The sequence below is a fragment of the Gavia stellata genome, chromosome 6 (genome assembly GCF_030936135.1).
Source record: "Gavia stellata isolate bGavSte3 chromosome 6, bGavSte3.hap2, whole genome shotgun sequence".
In the NCBI taxonomy this organism is placed as follows: Eukaryota; Metazoa; Chordata; class Aves; order Gaviiformes; family Gaviidae; genus Gavia; species Gavia stellata.
In genome coordinates, this window is record NC_082599.1 from 20149224 (window position 1) to 20176029 (window position 26806).

Genomic DNA, 26806 nt, shown 5'->3' on the forward strand with positions numbered 1-26806 from the left:
TGCTAGAGGTTCTCATCTTCAACCTTAACCTGCATTTCTTTGAAATTTACAGATATAAACTGTGAAAGAATTAAAATTATAAACATGTGAATGTAACACATTGGGGATAATAACAATAAATATAAGTTTCGAAATTATCATTTCCCTTGCAACTCAAAACTGGTATATTAGTAAATGACTGTTTTTCATGACAACCTGTACAATTGCACCCTCTTGTGGTGTATATAATGTGAACTTTAGATACCTCCAATAGAGCCTAGAAATTGAAAGGTATGTAATAATTTGGATGACAGGTTTTCGAGAATGGATTTGTTTTCAAGGCAAATGCCCAATAAATTGACAACAGTAACAACTTCAGTTTATAATTTTAACTAGAATATGCTCAAATATTTTCTTCTTTGGTGTCATAGGAGAGCATCAGTAATTTGCCTCATACTTCTTTGCAATAAGAGTGCAAAATTCATAGCTGTTATTCAAAAGGCCAATTGATTGTTTTGCGTGTATGTTAAATATTGCAGGGTACCAAATGGAAATGCATATTTTTCAAGTGCATAATAAATAGCTATGTTCTCTCACCTTTACCTGTTTGGCTAGAATACTATGAGTATAGGTGGATGCTTCTAGTTGAAGTTTGTTATATTCCAAAATTATATATGCATATCTGTTTAGTACTATTAGAAAAGTAATCATAAGAGTCTACAACACAACCTTAGTAAATATATAGTAGACTTTATTAAGGCTAAAATATGCATATTTTTTACTTAAAGTAATAAAACTGTTAGAATGAAGGCAATAAAACAGAAAAGGTGAGAAATATTGAAGCCTCCTATATAAGGCGCATTACAATCGCCTTCCAACCTCTAGCCCTTTTTTTCTTACAGCTTAAAAGTTCCCCAGTTTAAGCAAGCCAAACGCTACCGCTGTGGGCAGATGGTAGCGAGAACATTGCTACAAAACCTGCCACTCAAAGTGTAACAGATGACTGTAGCTACAGAAAATTGTCCCTTTGTTCATTTTGCTAATGAGTGTCCTCATTGCAGCAGGAGACTGAATAGTTAATTACTTGCAGTTCCTCGCTTCAGCAGATGGTGGAGCTAGAGCTAAAGGTTATCTGAGCAATCTGCAAAGTACACGTTTGTGAAGAAAATGTTCTGTGTGGGTTTTATCTCCTTTCCTTGAACAGCAAAAGGTTATGATTACAGTTATATTTGAGATACCATTTAAAATGTAGTCACAGGAGTAATTAAAATCTTTATTTTATGTAAAGGTTCTTCTTTGAGCATCAGCTGTTGATGCTCAAACACAGCCAGAGCAAAGGAACAAATACTTAAGCCTATCAAGAGCTGTAACAGTTACTTGAAAGGACTTTGGAAACTGTAAGTTTGTTTTGCAGTGGTTTGGAGTTGACCACTGCCAGAGCAGAGCGTTAGCTAATTACTTAAATATTGCATGTGCTGTTTTGCTAACGCTACTGTTTTCCCTGGAGTGTGCTCGTCTGTCTACACGATTTGGTAAAAGTTTTCAAGAAAAGCCTGCACTCTAATAATTATCTCAGAGGATTAATTTTAAATTTGTTACTGCATAAATACTGTTTAAAATGAAATGCTGTTGAAGTATTTCTATAAAAAACTTACATTATTAAAAGTAACATTTTTGTTAATAATTCTTGGTCTTCAGTAAAGGAAGGGGAACCACAAACTAATATGAATTACTTTCCAAAGCGCTTTGCGTTTTATTTACATGATTTCTTATAAAATCTGTGAAAACTTTGTGTCCAAAACTTTATGTAAAACATTGGTAATTTGCTCTGGTAAGTTGGAGATCAAAAATGTCTTTTCTGAGGAAAACCAAAAAGTTATGGACTAAATTTTAGCCATAAATATATTATAGTTTAGGTTTATATGCCATTTGAAAACCCTGGCGTTTTATTTTCCAAGTCCTTCAACATTTTTATTTTGAAGTAATTTTTTAAAAGAGTTCATATTTTTAGCAAGCAAAGCAAATAATATCCTAAATTTTCTTTAGTAAGGAAAGCAACGGCTGTCTGAGTCGTCTCTTTTGTGTTAATATTTTAAATGGTTTCAGGAGTTAGTTAATATGCTGGTATGACTATAAAGATCTGTGCCAGCTCTGAAAGCTTTTCTATAATTTTAAAAGAAATATGTGGCAGTAAAATCTAGACAGCCATAAGACAATATATTCAAATGTTTTCAATAGCTTTGAAACCAACAAGAAAAAAAGAGTAGCTGTCCCCATAAGCTTCAGTTGCATAAGAAGTCTTTTCCATAATGGACGTGGCAAGATTTAAACAAAGGACACGCATAATAAAAATGTAAATGAGTTTGCTTTACTAAAACTATAACTTTAAAGTCTTTTGTTGCATGTTATCCTGGAACCTTCTTACAAGGTAATCACTGTTTGCATAGAGATTTAAACCGTAGTCTTCAATAGCATTAAACCCCTGCACGGTCTATGTGTGACAGGCATGCAAAGCCATGTTAATGTTCAGAATATGAATTGCCTCTGGGTGGCTCCGGCACCAAGTAGAAAACCAACTGTGTTGATATCAGAAGGCCTGATGGACTCCATGCGGCTCCCAGCCTGAAAACTTCACCGCTTTGACATGTGATGTGCTCCTCATGACACTGGCAGCACTGTCACTGAGGAATGGCACAAAGGCAACAAGCCCCCCTCCTTAGCCATGCACTTTGCAACCCCCTGGTGTTGCCTGTCCACAGTCTCTCCTGCCTGCCTAGTTACGGACAGCGCTTCATAAACATGGGGGGAAGTGTGGGTGGATAGGCCCCAGCTGCCTTCCTGGACACAGCCTCCATAATAAATTGACCTGAATGATGAGGGCACACAAACAGTATGATATGCATTATTCCTGTCAATAAAATGTCCCCATGTGTTATGGTCTTTGTACATAATGTACTGCAGCCTTTCTTCTAGCGGGGACCTATTTAGAGTCCCGGCTTTTTTCTATTCATATTATCACTCTGTAATAGAATTCAGAAATTATATGATACTGTGTTGTATAATATTACACCAGTGCAGCGTATTTAAAGCCCTGATTCCTTACTTATAAATTCAAGGCATCGCAATCTTTCAGGTTGTCTTTGAAGATGATGACCATGAAAAAAAAAATGCTTGAAAAAGAGAATGAGGATTTCAAAGAAGAGGTTTTGAAACTGCACAATGAGATTTCTCGTCTCGAAAATGCATTGAAGCGCTCTGAAAAGGAAAAATATTTATTAGGTAAACTTTAAACTGATGTTAGATCAAGATGATTAGTTTAAATGCAGCGTGTAAGAAACGTTACTAAAGTTGGAATTAATTGTTAACGCGCTTCAGAAGGATGGCGACTTATTTCTGGACTGTTGTCTTTTTCTCGTATTGAATGCTAATTTTGTATGTATTTGTGGAGAAATTCATACATATTTATTCTCATTTTAATGCATATATTTACATATTTTTGATTTATGACAAAGGAATATTTGCTGTGGCTTTTGAGACTTAAAATATTGCCTAGCAATGTGGCTAGAGTTCATATTTTGTGACAGATACATGCTGTAAAATTGCTGAAATAGAAAAGTGCCGTATACAGATAGTTACATTTTTAAATGAGGGTCTACTATTTTATCCTAAGGGAACTGTATTAAAACCTACTCTCTCTCTAGAGTCGTTTTTGAGCTCCTGCAAAATATTTGAATTTGCATTTCTTCGTATAATTAGTTTTGTGTTTCTGTGGAGGTTTCTAAGAGAATCGGTTTCTATCAAGTAAGCCGTCACTGCTTTTGATACCTGTGCTTTATTACAGTTCTTAAAAGGAGGGCTTTTTCCTGATAAGTACAATGTATGGTCTTTACCTGCAGGTTATTTCTTGTATATTGCCAGAGTGAAATATTTAATGGAGGACTAGAAACTATGGCAACAGAGTAGAATTTGGCTGTTTAGCTTTGTTATGTCCATATAGATTAGACCCAGTATCACCTTTAATAGCGGCAAGATGAATTGGACACAGACAATATTCCTGATTCCTGTTTATCATCGGATTCAATGGTGCTTCTTATCTTTTGGTAGTTTTGTATGAGCAATAAAGAACCACCTGCTAAAACACTTTGTATTGGCTGTGACTAACAGCAAGGATGTCCAGAATTAGTATTAATGAAAAGCTGTGGGCACTCAGTCACACTTGGCTCTTGAACTTACTTCTTCATCTCTATCTGACCAGCCGGCTGAACAGCAGGGAGAAGGCTGTGAATGTCAAGGGCGGTGGTGAAGGTCACAGTTCTGCCAGGACTCTCATCCCTGGTGCATTCCGCTGGGTTTAGAGACTGACCTGAAGCAAACATTTTGAATACATTAATGTAGGCATGTAATTTCATGGGTTTTCTCTTTCCCCTCTTGCTTTCAGATAAACGAGTGCAAAGAATGAGATCAAAAATGGAAGCTGGTGAGCAAACTGTTCGAAAGGTACTGTAATCTTTACTTTTGTAAGCTACACTCTTGGCAGAACAGTAATGAGCTTGGACTGTTGGCAGTGTATACTCCAAATAGTGTTAGAAAGCTGACTCTAACTTGAATTATGTTTCATTTTGGTTTATGGTAGCATAACTCACTGCAGAGTAATAATGAATCGGTATTCCTTTAATGAATATGGTGATTTTGATTTTCTCATCCTGTCATATTTCATAATGTTGTTAAAACATAGTAAAATTCTGAACCTTAATAAGCTACAGTAAAATGATTGAATACTTTAATAAAAAAGTAACGCATTCAGTAAACTTTTGAAGGCAGGGAAAGAAGATTTGTATATATGAATAGCTAGTAACTTCAAAAAAGAAAACGGTTATTTTTTGTAACCTGTGACTTGTTAAATATTCCGCTATTTCTGGATAGAGCTGTTAGTATATATGAATTATTATTTGCATGCTATCTGAGCTAAACAATATCTGAACAAGGTATAAAAGTCAGCTTTTTAAAAAAACTGTCCAACGTCAATGTTTATTAATTAATAAGTGATCTCAATAAAAGGTTGACAGCTTTCAGTGTTTTCCCAGTATAACATCTAGGTATCTTTCCAGTGGGCTTCCTACCTTGTGATGGTTCTCAAATGACTTTTTTCTACGGTGTATAGTTCTCATTCTGAAAATTTACAAATAGACACAGAACTTCTTCCTATAACAAACATTCCTTCTGTGAAACATTTCCAGAATGTTTTGTTGACAGCTCACTTCTTTGTGGTGAAATATAAGGGAAACAGTGATAATTCTATGTGCTAATTCCATGATTACTAAATTCTCATGCAAATTCATATTTACAAAAAAAAAACCTTTGTGGGGACTGAGGCACTGAATTTCTAAAATCATCCCTATCATTGCCTTTCCTTGTGACCTTAGATGGAACTCCTCTGTGATCAAGTTTCCCAATCTGAAAATAGTAATACCTACTTATCTTTTCAGGAGCATTGAAAGGGTAAGTGTGTTAGGATTCTCTACATGAAATCCAAAATCAGAAGTGGAAAATTAATTGGCCTGTCTAATGCAGTAGTCTATCAAAGAAGGGATGTGTCTTCTGTTAGTTTTTCTCTTTTTCTAGGTCTGACAGTGCTCAGGAATCCTGCTTAGGTTTTAAGTCTCATTATGCTGGAAAGAAAGGGCCAGTCATCTGTTCCTATACTGAACTTTTCTCCTTACTTAATTTGCAAAGTCCAAAGAATATTTTTAATAGTACATTTTTTTTCATCCTTTCACTCACAGGAAATTTTTCTATATTTTTCTCTATATTTTCCTTTCCTTCTCTTCATCTCCATACAATGGAAGACATTGTCTTATGTCTAGTATCTTCCCATAGATATGACCTCAGTCTGTGGATTTGAGGAGCAGCATGGGAACTCTTTTCTATATGCCTCTCACATGATTTGGAAGTGCTACATTTGTGTAAAAATGGATCACCTGCCTTCCTCCCCAACTGCCTCCAGTACAGCTACCCGGACAGGGGACAGGTAGCCCTTCACAGTCACTGCACGGTCTGTCCAGTGAGCTAAACTGTAAAACTGAAGTGCTGTGAGAAATCTTTGGAGCAGTCCTTCTCTTCCCATTATAATTCTGATAATGAATCTAACTATATTTCCATTCCCAAAAGAAAAACTACAATTCTAAAAGACTAACTACATTGATTAAAGTTTCTGACTTTTTTTTCCTCCCTCCTTTGTATATCCCATTGAAAGATGCTCTCTCGATAGCCAGATTGTGCATAAATTCTTCTTTGGTTAAAAAGCTTTGATCGTTAAAAAAGAGGAGCTGGCCTTGAAGGCGCACACTGATGTAGTGCCCAGGAGTTGGACATTTAACTCTAGAAATGGAGTTCACAAAGTTGATACAGACGCCAGTATCCAATATGCACTGTATAAGGAAAAGTTAACACTTAAAAATGGGATTCAAAGCAGACACAGTCAGTAATAAGTGACGATGAAACACATTGGAAGCACTGTCTCTTTCCTGGACTAACTAGAAATTACTGATTGATTTCTTGTAGATGGGACTTGGAGTCTGGATCTTCCTCCTGTGCCCAGGCAGCCAAGCTGTGCACTAGCTGTGGGCAATTGCATCTCTAATTTCTCTCAAAGCATCGTAAGAGATGGCAAGGACTGAGTTTTTCATAAGGACTAGAGCACTTGCCCAAGGTTCTGATCATTGATGAACTTGAGGACCTTTGAACTCGTAGCTCTATATGCTGATGACTTAACTGCTAGTTTACACTGTATTGTGGTGGGAAAATACTCTCTTTAAAGCTGGATACAGGGAGAGCAAGCACAGAAGAGCCGTATTCTCATCAGGATACTCATTCTACATTAGGATACTCAGCACAGAGGAGGGGACTTCTGTACAGATTTATTCTTTCTTTCTTCTGATTTTTGCTGAGTATTTTTGCTTGGGTTTTGGGGGGTGGTGTGGTGGTGGTGTTTTGTTTATTGTTTTCTTGTAATTCATAGTCTAATGTAAAATGCATAAATGATATAGCAAGTCAAAACACAAGGTTGTCCCTTTCTCATGCAGTCACAGCTTTGGTATGTCGTCAAGCTCGTGCATGTGTATTCTGTATCTAGTCTCATGAATTTCATATTCTTTGTGTCCAATGGCACAGCTTGAACAGAGCTGGTGGCTTATTCTCATCATAGAGGGGTAGTTAGGCTACTTTTCCATGACTTGGGATATTGTAATCAAGCCCCATAAAACTCCCAGCGGCATACAATGCCGGCTGCCCTGATTTGTGGCTGAGCATTCTAGCTTCTAGGTTATTATGCTGAAGGGGAGCATTTCTCCATTTTTATGAAAGAAAATGAATGTCAGTGTTGTACTCAACATTGTCTGGTTTTAAATATGTTCTAAATGCAAATATGGTAAGTAACAAACTCCGCTCCTGGTGACACTGAGAAATATAGATGTTTAACTTGCAAGTCCCCAGTGACAGTAGCTCTGACAGAAGTCCCAGGCAGCTCAGACCCAGCAGAGCCAAGGGAGCTTTGCCATGCAATGTAACTGTTTGAGGGACTTTGATTCTGGAACTTTTGAAGAATTCTTAAAGAATTCTGCTTAGATTTCTCTTTAGGCACAATCCTTTGTCCTCGGTGAGACTAGATGTGTAATTTGCCTGACAATGTTTGTCTCCGGAGGATACGTTAGAACTTGCTGCAGATGATACAGTCATCTGCTGATCTTTCTACAAATTTACAACAAAACAGTAGAATTGCTCCTGCAGTTCCAAACTGCCACTGTTTGCCTGTAACAGGTTCCAAAAATACCCACTTTTCTGAGAGTTTGTCATTGAAGTCTCTGTTGTTTACGTTTTCATTATCTTCCTACCCCCTGTGACATCACACTCTACGTTGTTTATGTCCAAAGGACTTTGTATGTGTGGCCTTTGTGACACTATTAAACTCCACATAAAAGTATCTAGCTCCAAGTGAAGATATCTATCTGTTACCAGTTATAATACAAAAATAGGCGTATGTCCACTTGTAGTCTCTTGATAAGGGAGCCTGTACTTAGAAAGGATTTTTATAGAATTAGGCCTGTTTGTAGTATGAAATCCAACATTGATTCTCACATGTTTATATTTTAGTTGATTGAAATTCAAGAAAGAATGAAGGCAGCACTTGAAAATGAAAGATCATTAGTTAAAAGTCTGGTAAGATACTTATGTATACATTATTTTTTGTAAGCCATCATTTATTGCAAATCTAATAAAATATGCAAAACCTTTTTAATATCCCATAGATGTAATAAAATTGTTTTTTAAGTAGGGAAGTTGTTTTACGTGTGAAGAAAGATAGCAACAATACTTTACAGTTTTATTTTGTTCTTACCGTATTTCGAGAGGAACAGATGTAAACCATGCTACTAGAAATATTTTTTTTTTAAAACGCTACTATTTTGTCTTAGCAGGACTTGGAAAATATTTAATAAATGCAACGTTATTTGAAAGGATTTGCTGCTGCTGTTTACAAATGTCATAGGCAATGATACAGAGTTTTGACTTAAAATATTTTTGTATTCTGCATTAGTCTCATAAGAACACTGCCTTTTATTCTCTTTTTACATGATCCAGGAACTTTCCAGACGGCTGGTCCTTTATTTTACCATTTGACTTTTTTTTTTTCCTAGCCTGATTTCGTACTGGCTTTCACACTGATCACCACTAGTATGTCTTTGTTACAGTAAACTGACTGGGTTTATTATAATAAAAAATAAAACACAGCTTGACTTGCAATCTAAATGTGCTGGAAAAGAATATGATACTGTTTAGAAGAGAAAAGGTTGTGAATAGAAAATCAGTACCACTTCAGTTATTTAAACATTTGCTTTTCTGCAGCTTGTCAAACTTTGTGCCAAGTCATAGCTGCTTTACTTTGTTTTGTTAATCTCAGCACCATGTGTCTTGGGCTTTTCTAATAGGGGGCCAATCCTGCAGCACTTACTCAGTTTTCAGTTTCAGTGAGTCTGGGTAAGTACTGTAGGACTGCATTTTTTGAAAATTAGAGAAAAAACAAGTTATAATGTTATAGAGTCTTTCAAATCAGTTTGGGAAGGTTAAAAAAACCCTCCAAAATAAGTTGCCTATTAAATAAATTTTAATTAGCATCTTCATAATGAAAATTATTTATCATTCTCGTCACATTTTAAGAAAATTTCTTTAACCTGAAGATGTAAGCAGGACTGTATTGGAATTAGAAAATTATAAATAAAAGATTTTAAAATTTGATTGTCTAAATTTAGGCCAGGGTATAGACTTTGATCTTTCAGGGAAAATCTTTTGGGAGAAGAATCTGCCAGCAGAGAATGCTAGCTAATGCTAAAAATTACAGTCTGATTTGTGTATTTACCAAAAGCATTTGAAGTCATTATTGTAAGATGATATAACTGAGGGTTGATTTGGCTTCATAGTCTGTTTCTGAACTGATATGTAACACGAAAACAGCTTAGACAAACTTCTGGATTGTAGCTGAGGCACCTAGAAACATCATTTTAAGTCACAAATTGCATTGTGATAGTTCTAGAAATCCCAGTGGGACCTTTAATATTAAAGCTTAAGTAGTCCGGTTTGATATATCCTTAACGTATATTAAAAAAAAGCTTTTATTAATTCAGGAGAAAAATAATTTTTCAAAATATTTTTAATAAATATTGATCATTAGACTTGTTTACTTCTTTTTTATTATTATTATTCCAAAGTTAGTTCCAATTTTTACCTAGAAATGCTTCATTTAAGGGCACCTGCTTGGATGAATGGGGAAATCCTTTCTTTATGCAGATGTAGTAACAGTCTGAGTTCAAAGCAAATGAGTACATAGGAGTCCAGCCTTTGCAAAGGCTGTTGAGTGAGATTTGGCCTGACTCTTCCTTCTCCTCCTACTTCTAAAACCGAGCACACAGTTGCCAAATATCTAGAACATGTTTGTGAGGCAGGTTCTAAGGTCTTTTAGTGCCCCAAAATAGAGTATCCATTGCATACTCTGTATGCATACATTTCAATTGTGAAATGTGATGAAGACACCTTGACTAATCTGCAACACCTATGTATTTAATGTGCAACTTTTTGTGACCTTATCTTTTGATTGTATATTATCAAACAAATCAGTATTAAACACAAAAGAAATATAGCAGTAGTACAGTTAAGGCAAATAAGTCAGAGCAGTACTGTGTACAGTGAATGGGAAGTAACATTGAAAGTGGAAGGCTTATCCTCTGGGAAACAGTAAGGAAGGAGTAGACTCAGTGAGAACTTAAATGCTTTGCTCATTGAGGCTTCTTGTTGATACTCTGAGTGCATACAAGTGTGGAAATGAGAGATGGACAAGCAACAGAATAAATACACTCTCAAGAGTACATAGTGCTCAAGAGAAAGAGGAATGAACACTGAATGTAAAAAGTAATTTGTAAATAAGGTTGAATCTGAAAGTATAAATCCTATGACATATGATTGGAATAAAGCATTTATGCTCTCAGAACATCTTCTCTAAGTTTTAAGAAGTTTTTAAAGCAATTTCATGAAGATTATTACATAAATACAGTATTTTCTGTATCACCATACAATTCTGCGTATTTTGACTTTATTAAAAGTGTTTTATAAAAGTGTTAGTGATATAAAATGACATTTCCTAATAGTTTAAATCCTGGAAAATGTAGCAATGTTAGATGAAAATAAACAATGACAAAACAGAATCATTAGCAAAGTACTCGAAACTGAATCAATAGTAAAATCCTGGAATAAATCTTAGGGGGAGAAATGTCAGTTGATTAAATGTTCCCCTTTTGTCGTCTTTAATATTCGGTCGATATTCAGTTACATTTCATTGTCTATAAACATTATTTTTGCTTTCCCATCATTTGAGTAGTACCAGTTTATGAGCAATGCTGAGCAGTAATACGGAAATGGCTGGCTTTGTTACAATTCAGTACAAGCCAAGGAGTTGCTGTCACTTTCTAATGTTGTTGACAGTCCCAGCTTATATCCAACAGAGTTTTCGAAGAAAAAGTGTAAGTGTTTTTCTCTCTAGTTATTATGTCCCCAGATGGTGAACTGAAAGACAGTTTTTCACTGTCATAGATTGAAGTGCTAATACAATTAGCTTTAAATCTGCAAAAAGTTGTATGCCTTTTGAATATGGTATTTACAGATCAGTTCTTATTTTCTCACTTAATACAATTTTTCAATAAACTATAATTTTGGGTTAATATTAGACTTTTCCCAAAAGTTTATGCCTATAGTTTTGTTCATATTTCTTGATGGTTCCTTTTAGCAACAGAAGGAGAAGACAGAAGACACCGAGACAAAATTGCAAAGTGTCCTAGACATGGCACAGAAAAAAGGATGTAATTATCTTTATTTCCTAAGCACAATACAGATAGATTTTATTAGCTACTATTGCAAAGTGCTCTGCTTGTGTCATATGTCTGAGTTAGTAACTAGCAGGAAAATCCTAAGTATCTAGGTCCTAAGTGGTGCTAGGAGGCTCTTGAGAAATGACCACAATACCTGCCATGGAGGTCCTCCAGTTCCTCTACGTTTTTATACCTGATATGAGGTACGGTTACTTATTCTTGCGAACATAAGCACTTAATTTGTCCCTGCCTTCAAGGGACAATAATATATGCATCATAAATATATACAGCTGAAGGAAATCTGACAAACAGATAAATATATATAAAGTGATCTTACTGCATTGTAGCTGTCAGTACTCAAAGGCTGTTTCAGGTTATTAAGAAACCATTGAATTCTCTTGAGGTGAAAGTAAAGATTATTGCAAAACAAGAAATGTTACTGGGGTATAGAAGAGTCTGAAAATATATACATAACTGGATTTTTAAATGGTCATAATGCTTAGTATCATTTTCAAAAGCCTATAGCCATCTATCTTCGAAACACTTTAAAATATGCCCATGGTCAAGTAAATGTAGTAACTCCATAAAGAAGTTCATTCAAGCAACTATTTTGTCCTTCATTAAATTCTAGTTTTATTTGAAACGTCGGGGCGGGGGGTAGGGATTGCAGTGGCAGTGGCCTAACTCATTTTATAAGAAAATTATATGTCTTTGTGTTATTCTTGATGTCCATTTATGCTTTCCTTTTTTTCATGCTGAATGATCAAAACTGCTTTGATTTATGGAGAGAAAGACAGAAAGTGGGATCTGCTTTACATAAGTCATCCTCCCTTTCCAAAGACTTACTCTTGTAAGTCCTTCTGCACACTTGCCAACATTTGAATCCTTTAAGTAGAAAAATGTGTAAGAGTAATAAGGAAAAATGTTCTAACATTTTAGGATTTGAAGGTTTTGCTTTAAAAAATGCTCTTTCCTCCTTTGTAAGAATGATTAGCACTTACGAATCTGTAACCAAGTTCCATTAGTTGTTTGAACTATTTAAAAACTCATTCTACTATGAGGTTTTTGAATGTGACCATAATCAAATAAAAATGTAATTTCTCATCTGTACCTACTACTACATCCTGTCATTTATCAAAGGTGTGAGGGAAGTTAAACTGTTTGGATTTCTCTTTTGCTATGGATTATATTTGAAACATTTTAGAAAAATAATTTCTGGGGAAAAGTATATGTATATTTGTGGATACTCTTTAACTTTTGCAGAATATTTTTATAATACAGAATAAATGTAGTGAACTATTATGAGAACAAAGGATTTTTTGTTGTCTTGTTATTCTTAAAGTTAGATTGAATTTAGGTTTCACAATGCCTTTATTTGAGTTGCTATCCCTGATCTTCCTAAAACTTCAAATAATAGGGAAAAAAAAGTCAATGTTTAGAAGTTAATATCTAAATCAATATATTAATCAGACTCACTTTTTGAAGCTGGATTTCCTTCAACAGTTATTTGACATATCCCATTAGTCATAGTTAGATTTGGAAATCTATGGCATGTGGTGAGAACAAGCCATATGCTGAGATAAACTGAACTGGAGCACATCTAGGTTAGTTGAAATATGTGTGGTGTTTGAAAGTGGTATTTGATTGTATTAAACCAAAAAAATGGTATACTGTTGGTAATTACCTATTTGTTACTTAGACTTACGGCTCAAAGTGTTATAGGCATAGAGGGATATCCTTTATTGAAGAATTTAATTTATATTCATGTTTAATGGATTCAGTATCATTTAAGTACTACTTTGACGCTTACCCAGATGTCTACTTGCCCCGCTGCTTTAATCATACAGTAAAATCTTAGCAGCGATAACATAAAATTTCAATCTCAGTAGCAACAAAGTAAAATTTAGACAAAAAATCAGCCTCCACACTACCTCCAAAACCTTTTTCTGTCCTTTTAAGGACAATATCTTCCTCAAGCAGGAGGAGATTTTTGTTCAAGGCCAATAAAGATGCTTAGATACTATGAGAACTGTCTTGCTACAGAATTTTCCCTGGTCTTGCAGAAATGCACATCCTACCCCCTAAAGATTATGTAGGGGTTGAAAACCAGGTCTTCACCAGAATCTTGGCTCATATAGCTGCAAGGTAGAGGGGTCTGGGGATAAAGAGCTGCAGACAATAATTACATCACTTCTGTACTGGAAAAGCCTACATTCAAGTGTTTCTGCATGCCTAGACTCCTACTGAAGGGTTGTTAGTTTTTTCAGCAAACCTTTCCCAGTGTTGGGCTGGTCTGTTTGAAGAGTAGAGCTTCAGGCTAAAGGTAATGTGGCCATTTGCAGGGAAGGAAAGATATGAAACTGAAAATTTAAAAGAAAATTCCAGCTTATATAAAAAAATAGCACTTAATGTTTGTGCATGAATCATTCTTTAAATCTCATCTTTTATTCTAGTACAATTTGATAAAATAAGAATGTCATTTTTTCCAGTATTCTATCAGGTATAATTTTTGTGGTTGCAAATGCTTTTTTCCTCTTGCATCTTTTAGTATTTTGTGAATCTTCCTGTTATAAATGGGTCAAAAATGCACTATCCATGGACCAAGTCTGTACCTGTCTGAATATATCTGAGGAACTGAAGGAGCACTTGATTATAGTTTCACCTTTAAAATGACCTGGCCTAGTTCTTCTCTTGTTAGAAATGTTTTGAGGATTTTGAAATAATTCTAACATTTTTCTGTGTTCCTTTAATACCTGATTCTCCTGTTTTATCTGTCATCATCCTTGGCTCTATAGTATTTTCTGACCAATTTACTGCTGCTATTTCACAATCTTTTTTCCTGTTAGCTGAATTTCTAAGACTATGCCATCCATAATAACCATAGCTCTGTTATGCTTTTACTAGTACTCATACTGTTGTTCTTTCTAGTGCCTACAACTTTCATAATTGCTATTGTGCTTTAAAACACATCTGAGATAACAGGATTTTAACCTGGTGAATTAAAAATTCATTTATCAGAGCTGTATGGTTTTGTATTGATATTGATCAATACTCTATTGATGCTGCAAGAAAGTACATGAATCATCTTCCTCCACACACCCTTCTAAAAAGAGCAAAGCACATTTATTCCCTTCAGTCTCTTAGACAAGCGGATAAATGCCCAGACCTGACCACTCGTCACCGATCATCACAAGGGGGATGTGGGGATGTCCAGACCTAACCTGACAACCTGCCCATAGCTCTGCACTCCTGGGAGGATGGTGCCTCTTAGAAACCTGTAGACTTTGGCATGGCGTGAAGTGCTTTCAAGATACAATCCGCTGTTAATGAGTAAAACACTAAAGGATATTGGTAAGGTTCTGCTGTATAGTTTTTTAATTTTGGAATATGGGTTTGAAGGAACACACAATAGCACATTCAATAAAGTTCAATTACTTTTCAATTACTATCCAATTACTATTAAGTACACATACGGTGTTAGCTGATACTTTGCTTGGTGTTTGTTCTGTAGCAGATTTGGTTGTGTAATTTTGTTTCATAGGTAGAGCGGAAGACACCTGCATTCACCTCTAGAAATTTTTATGTATCTAGATAGGGATTATATTTACACTGGAAAATCCATTTTGAAGATTTTGAAAATAATAGGATATCTGTTTATACTCTGTTTCAGCTGATGACTGCATACTGCACTGTTGATAAAACAGGATATATATGCAAGAAGAATTAGTGTTTATTACAGATTAAACACTAATTCCAGAGATGGAAAAGTATATTAGAATCATAGAATCATAGAATCATTTAGGTTAGAAAAGACCTTTAAGATCATCAGATCCAACCATAGATCATTCTAGCTAGTCCCATCACAGAATCACACAGAATCACAGAATCACTAAGGTTGGAAAAGACCTGTAAGATCATCAAGTCCAACCATCAACTAACACCACCATGCCCATTAAACCATGTCCCACAATGCCACGTCCACATGTTCCTTGAACACCTCCAGTGATGGTGACTCTGTCACTTCCCTGGGCAGCTTATTCCAGTGTTTCACCACTGTCTCAGTAAAGAAAAGAAATTTTTCCTAATATCCAGCCTGAACCTCCCCTGGCGCAATTTGAGGCCATTTCCTCTTGTCCTGTCAATGCAGAGGTTTTTCTTATTGAATGTTTTTCATTATTTTCTTAATTTAGAGCAAATAATTCATATCCAAGTAATATCATGATGGGAAGGGTATAATAGTAGAGCAGAAAGAGTGTTACAGATAATAGGATTGCCACGGTTCCCCTGATATCTGTTTCATAGCATCGTGTCTCTTATTTGTAGTTCCATTTCTCCGTTTCATTCTGTTTCCTAACGTCCATAAATTCATCCCTTAATTCCTAATATTTAGTACAGACTGAATGGTTTTCTTCCTTACTATTTATATTCTTCAATATTTACTCCTTGTTATTGTAAAACCTTATCATAATACCATAATTAATGGGAAAAAATATTTATTAGTGCTTGAATCTGTCCTATTAATACTGTTGAGGCTCATTCAAGTTTGCCAAATCTTTCTGAACTTAAGTAGACTAAAAGGAGTGAATTTTCTGTATGATCTTAATGGACCATAAAACCATTTTGATGCCACTTGTATTGCAAGTAGTGGAAGCTATAAATATATCCAAAAAAGAGGACAGTAACCTTTCGCTTGCACATAAAACTTAAGGATCTAGATATTTTTTTAAAATGGCTCAAGTAATTGTAATTTCAGGACTTAGGAAAGAGTAGTCCTGAAATTCCCCAAAATGGAAGATTCTCAGTCAGGTCACTGTGTCTGATATTTACGACACTCTTCTACGTTACGCATAAAGTAAAAATCCACCAAGCCGTCTAAGCAGGTCTATAAACCCCATTGTATCTTCATCCATCTCAGGGCCTCCATGGCTATTCAGCCAACAGTGTTTAGTTTTAGAACCTTTTAGGCAATTAGGAGTCTTGTCTAGGGTGACATCTAATCATATTTTGAAAAGCAGTAGTTAATAATTTTTAGCAATATAGCTATAAGTAGCTTTTTGTACTGAGATAAGTCGGATATGTTGTATTTCAAACTTTCACCTTTTAAGATGAAAATAAGGTTTGGGAGGAGGGGGAGATGTTATCAAAAGACTAGTTGCAGAATGCTCTTTCCTACTCAGTAAGTTACAGTTCCAGTGTCTGAAAGCTAAGTGTGTTTGAACAGTGGATGAAAAGCTTAGTGAACATGAAAAACATTGGTTATTAGATTCTGGCCATGCTTAACCTGCTAAAAATTAATTAAGTATTTGATTACATATCTGAAATACAGTTCTTATAATAACCATGCTAATATGCAACACACTAACTTAGCTACAGAGGAGCTCAACTTCCTTACCAAAGTTAAATTTTGGAATCCTGTTCAATAGGATTCATATTTTGATTTCCAGGAGGCAATAGACTTCATTTGCAAGTTTTAGATCAAGCTTCAGTTCTTTTACATTGCCTGAGGTAGTGGTGTTGTAACCATGCTGAAACACTAGCTAAGCAATAACTTCCTCTGCCAAATATGTGGTTAGTTTTCATCTGTACTAAGAGGTGTATCAAGCAAACTTATGTAATGAAACATTTGGTATTTTTGCAAACTATTAATTTGCAAATAATATGCCCTCATAATTCCTGTTACATAAAAGCTTATATAAGGAGGCAAATATATAGTTATGTGCTGGGAACACTTCATTAATGACACAGAGAAAGGATTTCCTGTAGAACAGATGGCCCTTGTAGTGTTAACCAAACTGTTCATCTAAACCAGCATTGTCTGGAACCTAATGCCCTCAGGCAAAGATCCGACCCAGTTGTGGAGAGGCACCATGCAATCGTGACAGATGGTCATGTGTTGAGGCAGTCCAAAGACCATGCATATGTACCAAGGGTGGTTGTTGAGAGCTGAAGCTCACAGTGGAGAATATTCAGTAGGCTTATGGTTATGGGGTGTCCTGGTGTCCTACTCTGAACAACATTAATGTAAAAAAATGAAGGTACATGAGACCTTAAATTGAACAGAAGGGAAGAAAGCAATAGTTTCTTGCCCTTCACCGGGGTTTCATTGGATAGATCAATAGGGGACAGAAATTTGTTTCATCAACTTCAGTCAGCTTAAAGAGGGTATAAAATTTAGTCCATCATTCGGCAGTGAGTTGAATGGGTGACAGTAATAAATACTTAGAATTACACTTTTCCAACTTCTGAAAAGCAAAAATTTCAATGCACTAACAGTTGTTACATTAGGCTTAGTGTTTCTTATCAATTTTATATATAAACTGAATAAAATCTTAATTAGGCCTGCCTGAGGTTTTACAGCTGAAGGATATAAAATACAGTTTAAATAGCCAGGACTTTCCTGATCAAGAGATTGATCAGGACGCCTTCTATATTAAGAATACACTTCGATCAGCTGGAGATGCTCTTGGAAAGGGGCAGGAATCTCACTTGTCTGCAAAAGTTGAAATTTAATCCAGTTTATGGTTGCTTTCCACATCTGAAAAGACGTTTGCTCTTCTTTTCAGCCAGGAAGAGCATAGTTTTGAGAGATACACGTGATGACAGAGATTTCAGAGGAGTAAATAAAAACACAGTAGAAAGAACATCAAAACACAGAAGTGATCTAATGAGAAACACGGTAATGGTTTGCAGTGAGGAAAAGGAGTGAGCTGGAAAAATATAACGGAGGGAATTTATACGTTTAAAATTGAACTCGTTGAAGCCTAGAAAGTAGCTGCTGTTAGCATTAAAGTGGGGGGGGTTACCATCTTTTCACAGAAAATGTCACAGGAAGCACAAGTGCAACTGTCATTCATTTCTTTTTGACTGCCATACTGAAGTTCGGAAGTGCCACTGCTTCGTCAGGGACCATCCCAAGAGCTGGGGATCATCAGATCGTGGAATGTCTTTAGACATGGTCTGTTCTACCCTGCTGTGTCCCAGCAGTCAGTGAGGGTATCAGTAAGGGTTATAGAAGCCCTATTATGCTTATATTGTGGCTTTAGAGCTGCTTTGCATCATTATCCCAGGGCTTGAGATCTAGCCCAATTTGTGTATAGCTGCAATGGGCCTAACTGTGCTTTTACAAACTCTCCATTTACCCAGCTATATTGCCATTGAAATCTAGGGTGTTACACCAGTATAAAATCCATGTGTGTGAGAAGAATTTGACCATGCAACTGGTTTTGCAGTCAGTTAGTAATAATTACTATTTACAGTGAATTCCATTTTCAGCTTTCATAGTATTTTCTTTATTTAAAAAGGCCTGATATTGCAATGTATCTGCAATACTATCTGTTCTTTGACTCTGGTGTTTACACCTCTGAACTAGCCACATAGCTACCAGCATATGTATGTGAGAGAAAGTGGAATGGATCTGCAGCTGAAAAAACAAAATGAGGACTTGATCTGGGTAGAGCTAGGGTTTAATACAAAACACTACCGAAAGCTTGGAAGTTCTGTTCAAACAGACGGGTGGATAATGTATTTGATTTACCAGGTTCATGTCCAGTGTGTCTGTGTGGAGACCTGTGGAAATGTAACAGGGACGAAATGTCACTTGGGGGAGGGAATATGTATTTGTGTGAGGTGTGAAGAAACAGGAGGAGATGGCTGGGGAGAGGACTGAACAAGCATCTCGTCTTTGTTTTTTTCAAATTTGCTCTGTCCTGAGTAGAATATAATTTACAGTTGGAAAAGTAATATATATGAAACCCTGCTGAGAGAGAATGGAAGATTTGAGGCTGCATAATTTCTTTCAGATTTCTTATTTTCTTTCCAGATTTCACATGGCCAAAAAAATTCAGTCATTGGAACAGGCTGCCCAGGTTGAGTCACCATCCCTGGAGGTATTTAAAAGACGTATGGATGAGGCGCTTAGGGACATGGTTTAGTGGTGGACTTAGCAGGGTTAGATTAACGGTTGGACTCGATGACCTTAAAGATCTTTTCCAACCTAAGTGATTTTATGATTCTATAATGGTGCTCTGTTTTCCTGAATGATAAAAGTATTACAGGAAACTAAAACAGGTTTGTGTGCTCATTAGACTTTATTTGTTAGTTTTCAGCACTGCAAGTAGAAGAAAAAGAAGTTACAATGACCAATCTGCCAATACAAAGTGAAACTGAAATGACAATGCCCAAAGAGAAAAGATAATTGGAAAAGGAGTATCTTATGAAACAGAAATATCTTACAAAACAGAAGAAACTTATTGATGACATGATCTTTTAATTATTACAAGCTAATACATTTAGGTATATATTTTATATATATTTATATACAGACCTTTTTAAAGTCTACGGATCTCACAGAACTACTGCGTCTTTAACATTTCAGTTGCTAAAGTAATGGTAGTAGTAGACATTTATGTAGCAGCTTTATCCCAGGACCTTACAGAATTTCTTATGACATTTCTCTGAGAGAAATAGGAATCAGCTTCCCAGAAAGGAGAATGAACATCCAAAGTCACACAGGCTGTGTCTAAGTTGTATGGCATGGATGCTCCATGGGCATCCACATAGGTACTTCCATCCAATCACCCAGACTGGAAATGTGCCACAGCTCCCTCCTAGTCTGTGTACCTGGATTTTCCTGGCTCTTACACTTGACATGGGACTGATTTGAGTCAGGGCATCCACACAAAAGCAAAGATTAGGAAGCATTCCTGGACCCCAAGTATAGACATAATCATGAAAATCAGAGTTAGGTCTGAGTCAGGAGTTCAATTCTTTGTTCTAATTGCTTGACCATGTACTTTCCACAAACTACTGTTTTTGCCATGGGGAATTTATGATGATAGGTCTTGAGTCCTCATCCATTTAAGACAATGGCAATTTTACCATTGATAGCAGTTAGATGAGGGTCAGACACATATACATAGGACAAGACTGCATTTAATTATCTACAGTGCTGTTTTTATTATAGTTGCCAAAATGTTGCCTAACTGTTGCCGTCCTTAGAAAGAAAGGAAAAAAATGAGCCGACTTTGAACTACTGGCTTAGGTTACAAAACCTTTCAATTTTTAACAGGATGCTGGAAATATCTAACAGCCCCAAACAGGAAAACTTGTCCCAAGCATAGCACTGTGTATGAGCAAAACTTTGTATTTGTTTTTACATAGTTGGCGAAGAAAATAAACACTGTTTTACTTACTTTCAGATAACATATATAGTACCTGAGCAGCAAGCTGCTGAGAGAACCCTGACTGCTGAAACTGAGAAACTGAAGAAACATAAAGGTCAAGAAAGGCAAACCGCAGAAAGGTAGTGGCCAAAATGTTTAAGATGTGCTTTGAAGACATTTAAGAAGTCTCTACATTGATTTAACAACTTCTTTTTACATGTTTTTTCCTGTATTAGAAAGAAAGCTGAGCAAAGTAATACAATATGGAAAAAGAAATTCCAGTTTCTACAGGTTTAGTATTATTGCACTGATTGCATTGCTAAAATACTTCAGGCCTATAGATTTTGCAAATTGTATTTGTGAAAATTAAAGTAGTTATATACATTATTCTGTTACCTAGTCATTAGCATTTGAGGGCGTAATAGGTTTAAAAGATTGGAATTAAATATTAATGAATTGAATAATATACTGTTAACCTGCTTGTAACAACAATAAACACTTCAGACAGGCAATTTTGTACGATTGTGTCAATAGTACTCAGAATTCTTAAAACCAAAACTTGTTTTGTGTGCTGTTAGACTACATTTTTCTTTAATGTCTTTCTTATGGCGGTCTTGAATGACATTTTAAGCTGTTAATACTCTCCTTTTAGCCTATTTGTTTCTCTTTATCTTCTTTCCTAATGCCCGTCCTTCCCAGAATTCTTTTTCCTCTCCCATATTTCATACTTCACCATTTTCTGTCACTATACTTTCTCTATCCCAGATTCACAGTGCTTTCTTCTGGTTTTCATGTGATCACAGTTCTCCTTTATGCATACTTTTTTCCTCAGCCAGTTTTCTCCTCTGCTCTATCATCCTCTCTAGAATCTTCATCTTCCTTCTCTATATTCTGAAACATTTTGGCTGAAAAATGCTGATTGTCGAAACCCACAAATTCCCTCTGATTGTCAAATGTAATGACCTTCTAGTAAAAGAACACAGAGGCTCCATCGAGCTCTGCTCAGAGTCATAGAGACTGGCTGAGAATTGTAGGGCTTCTAGGTCACACAGCTCCAGCACAACGACTCGGAACATAGCTTTCTGATTTGCCGTGAAGCCAAGTAGCCAGATGTGCTAGGACTACATCTATATTGACAAACAATTTTTAGTGGTGTAGATACTCACATTTGTCCTTGGGTCTTGGTTCTCTATCAGCCTCAGCGTGTCTCTATTGCTTCAGTCATATTCTTTTTTGGAATAGAGCAACCAGTTCCCCAAGACAAAACCCTAGAGCAGTTCCGGTGCTAGTTTGTTCCCTATAGGCAGTACAGATGAGATGTCACGCCCACATAACATCAGGCCACATCTCAGAACGTGCAACATATGTGTTTGGCACCATGCTATAAAAACACCTCTCTCATAGGCCATAACATAGCCCCGTGCTATTTTAGGTAGAAAGCTACAGACTAAGAATATCTAAAATCCACACACGTGCCCCATGGGACCCAAACTGGCCCAGTATGAATGCAACCAGTCCACTCTGGAGGTCACTGGTACTGATCTGCGTGAACAACAAGTTGTGCAGCATGTCTTAGGTCTATGATTTTCTCCCTGCAGCAAAATGTTTTAGCAGTGCATATCTTATGCAGTGCACTCAGCGTCTTCATTGTCTGAAGAAGCATGCAGGATTTACTAATACTGAACTCAACAGCACGCAAGTAGGGTGGAAAACCTCAGTAGCCTCCATTCTAAGAAGGGTTGTCAGAGCTTCCAGTGTCTCTGCTATGAACCTAGGAACTGGAGTCTGAAAGCTCTGGGACAAGATGTGGCAACTGTAGGGTTTACAGCCAAAGGCAGTTTGTAAGTGAGTGTTGTCTGGAATGGCAGGATAGGAAAGCCCTAGCAGATGCCAAATGGCTTTAATATGTTCCTGGTGGTATCTTTGCTACTGTTGTAGGGATGAATCAGACAAACTTTAATTTCAAATTTATGGAGTCCTGGTGGAATCTATTTAATCTGGTTAACATCATATTTCAGTTTTTCCAAGATTCTTTTTTTCAGAATTTCAAGGTTATTTCAAATCCATCTGGACCGATAGCAAATTTTAAAGAACAAAATTTCCCACCAACTGCACATTCTACTGTGTTTCAGACAGTTCTTTTCCTATATTTTTTTATCTCCACAACGCCAATCAAAGGTGTGGAAATGCAGTATTTCCTGTCCTACAAATGGTGAACTGTAATGAAGGTACATCCATCGCACAGCAAACTCTCTGTATTGTACTTCATGCTTGTTTAGTTTGATACAGTATCTCTTAGGTCAATGGAGAGTTTCTCATTAAGTTCAGTATTCATTGAAATAGGCCCCGAGTTATCTTCTCATCTGAAAATGGTGAGAATAGACTACATTGATAATATAATGACAGTGTTATCAGTGTTTTCAGTAACAATGCAAGTCTGTGTAGCAAAATAAAGTTCTATTATTCTTACCAGGTCTACTTTAATGAGTATACACTGTGTTACATGAATAGGTAGGTACTGGAGGATTTTTTTAAGAGAGACCATTAAAATTACTCGCTTAAATAAGAGATTAATTTGTCATGTTGTACATAGCTAACCATTGCAACAGCATAGAAACAGATTCATTTTGATGACAAGCCAATTAATGGTGAGATCTAAATAGAGTATAGGAACATCCTTATTTTTGCTTCATTTTTTTCTGATAGTTTATTAAAGATTCATGCAAATTATTTTTTCATTACACTGTGACTATCTGGGCAGCACATATTTGCCTTGAATTTAGCCTGTATATTGTTATAATTTATTATACTCTTTTTTTTTTTAAATAACAATAAAATATGTGAGCCCTCTTGTGGACAAAATATCTTCTATGTGTCTTATGAAATCACCAAAGACTGTGTGGCATGGTGAATGAAGCACCTGAAAAATATCTCGAGAATATTGAATGTAAATTTGTTTAGTTAGTGCTTCTAATGTCAGTTCTCCTTTATTCTTCATAACAATTAAATCCATTTAAGTTTTCCTTTACATCTTTCTTAATTTACTGTTTGTAGCTAAAATGCCCATGAAGTTTTGGGTTTGTAACCAGACACAGACAGGGCACAGAACTCCAAGATTTCTAATAACATTGGCCATTCTGGTATAGTTGCCATGAAAGGTGCTGGTTAATGTAAAATGTTTTTTGTGAGGATCTTTTTTATTATGCAGGGTTTTTTTTACTTTAAAATCCTCATACATATCAATGATTTGAGTCATAGGACCAAACATGACTATCAGTCAGAGTTGTCTTTTAGTTATTACTGAACTGGAGTTGAACTCTGTGGTGATTTTGAGGCAGAAGAGACTATATTTCATTGCCATTTATCACTCTTTCCTCACAAATGCAAGGGAAAATAATCCAAACCATCCAAACTAGATATTCTTATTTAAGAAAAATTCTTATCACCTGATACACTAATTTTCATCTTTTTCAAGTTTTTTTGCTTCTCTTCATTAAAAACGTCTGTTCCTGCAGTATAATACCTTTATTTGTAAAGAAAGAGGAAAAATCTTACAGCTGTTCAAATTACCTCGTGAACTGGACCTTGAGAAATTAGGTAGCAATTTTCATTGATTAGATAAAATATCAGCACTTTGTGGTTAAAGTTATAGTAAATTTACAGACAGGAAAAGATGGTATTTTAAATTCAAAGTATGTATTCTACTCCTCACAGATTTCTCCACTGCGTAAGGTCTGTTACTTTACTCATACATTTAATGTAATATATTCATTGCATTTTAATATATATATGTCCCATGCTGAACGCTTACTGGTTATTTGTTCTAATTTTGCTGATCGATACTCTTTGCTTATTTATTTTCCGGGGCCTTAAAACTGTAGAAAAAAGTACATTTTTTGTAACTGGCTATTTTAAAGTTGTGCTGGAGAATATTGATTGCAATATCTTAACCTTCTTCTGTATCGTAGTGTTTGTAGTACTTGCGTAAAATTATTTATTGATGACATAGCTATTACATATATGTTAAAGAAATACAAACTATCAACACATCTATTTGTATTTTCTGGTTTAATCTGGTCTTTTATTTTTGTTTTCTGCTATTTTTATTTGTGTTTATCACAATCTCTCCAGTAGTATGTAATCAGATTAAAACTGGATTGTATTTGTTAATTCTTGCTCTGTTACGCTTTATCTATTTTTTTCCTAAAAAATGTAACATACATTCATACATCAGAAGAGATGCCATATTCACAAACATACTTGATGTTCATTGTTAAAATGCATTGTATCATTGCATCCTTTATAAACTCTCAAGGGACTTTTTGCAAAGAGTCACTGTAGAATGAACAGAATTGAAGATTTCTAGTACCTGATAACCTATAGAAATTATATGCACAGGAAATACACAGGAGTTTGTAGAAAATATGTCAGAGAAGAGGCAAAGGTTAGTGAATTCAGTGAGGAGAGAAAAAAGCCAAACCTCATATTCATTACGGGTGAAATCAGGTAAGTTTCCCATTTTCAAAATTTGAGTAAGTGCAAATATTAATTGGGCAGAGCAGTGGGTAGTAATTCATAGATTGAAGGAGGAATAAGAGGAATTCAGCTGCAGTGGTTTTTGACCAGCCTTCAATGTTATTTTAAATGGAGGCATCTACTAAGATTAGCCACTGTTGGTCTTAAACAGAAGAATTACTTTTATTGCCTTCATACAGAGTTGTATGTGTTTTGCCCCCTTTCATGCTGTTCTGACAGCATGGTAAGAGTTTCAGGGAGAATGAACAAGGGTGGAACTTGTCAAACTGAAAACATTTTGAGTTTACTGTTGCTAGCATAATGAATGTTCAAACACAGAGTTGCATTTAAGTAGTACCTTCCAATGATTCTTTTTCCTGATTAAAGTTACATATCAAATTTAGTTGCAAATAGACTCAATTCTCAATGTAAAAGATGTACAATTCAGGTACAGTCAAGTTAAAATATAATACCCTGATTTAAGGGTGATTATACAGTGATGGCAATTCCATATTCAATTAGAGTCAACAAAATGTTACATCCTTTTTAAAATATTTTATTAATGTTGATTTCTCACTTATCAGCTTATATGTCTTAAGCTACACTTTCTTGAAATGTGTTTAGTATGTGATTAGCATGTTGCTTACAGGTGGCTTGTCCTGTTTGTGTTGAAAATGATACAAGAGATATGAAGGGATTCAGAGCTGGGTTATATTTGCCTTCAACTTTGGTATGTAACTTCTTTTTTTTCCTAAACGTAAATGTTTAAATATGTTCTGTACTTAATAATGATAACGTTTTTGACAATTTTGTGAAGCATAGGATAAGACTTTTATATATCCAAGAGCCAACTTTTGTCATTTGCTTAATGGATGATTGTTTGAATGGGAGAGTTTCTAAATGTCAGACACTGACTTGCTGCAGACATATGTGGAATGACCCATTTCTCTACAACATGAATTACGATTATTTACATGCATTTTATATTATTCTTTATTTTTTGAAATATGTAACATATTCAAATTTTCCAAGTTTTTTGTTTTCAAATGCATGCAATAACAAGCATTTGTGAAAAGCATGCCAGCTTCAGTGTTAAAGCCAGCTGCAATATTAAAAAAACAAATTATGGGGCTGCAATTGTAACCATCTGCATAGGAACTGAAGTAGTATTGTCTCAGTGGTTAGCAAGGCTAGTGTAGGCCCGATTCATCCAGAACTAAAATAAATGGGAAGACCAGAATGACTTACATGAGAAATGAATGGGTTTCTAAAGTAATGAACACCACCAGTTTCCTAACTGGTAAGAATTTAATTTGTCTTGCTACCTTTTAAGCCTAATACCTCAACCTCAGTGGGTAGATTATGAGATTACTTCAGGGGATGGAAAATTCTGTACCCAGTTTGTGAGCACAGGTAGAACCTTTATGAGAAATATATGTCACTCAACTGGGATTATTGTTTGAAATTCTGATATCCAATGTAATGTGAACATAAAGGCCTATATGCTACAATTATTTATGACAGAAAATGACAGGGATCCAGGGGCCAACGTAGTGCCAGAGGATATTCAGGTGGAAAAAAAAATTACATTTAAGTAAAGGCTAATGAAGAATAAGATATTGTTCAGGTTGCTATAGGTAGTTACAGAAAAGATAGCAAGGTTACAAAAATAATGAGCTTTCTGTTTTAACCATCACAGATTCACATAAAAGTAATAAAGAACAATTTTCAGTGAAAAGCATC

At 35.6% G+C, this 26806-nt stretch overlaps 1 protein-coding gene across 1 annotated transcript in view; it reads left to right on the forward strand.

Moving 5' to 3' along the window:
- C6H10orf67 (chromosome 6 C10orf67 homolog) overlaps positions 1 to 26429 on the forward strand; it is a gene marked incomplete at its 5' end in the record, with an annotated part of 40139 nt that extends 13710 nt beyond the window's left edge. The window contains 8 exon segments of the mRNA XM_059818802.1: positions 3113 to 3148; positions 3150 to 3258; positions 4418 to 4476; positions 8128 to 8193; positions 20585 to 20688; positions 20785 to 20839; positions 25713 to 25793; positions 26397 to 26429. Of these exon segments, the coding sequence (XP_059674785.1) occupies positions 3113 to 3148; positions 3150 to 3258; positions 4418 to 4476; positions 8128 to 8193; positions 20585 to 20688; positions 20785 to 20839; positions 25713 to 25793; positions 26397 to 26429 (543 nt within the window).
- Positions 26430 to 26806: the final 377 nt, after the last annotated feature.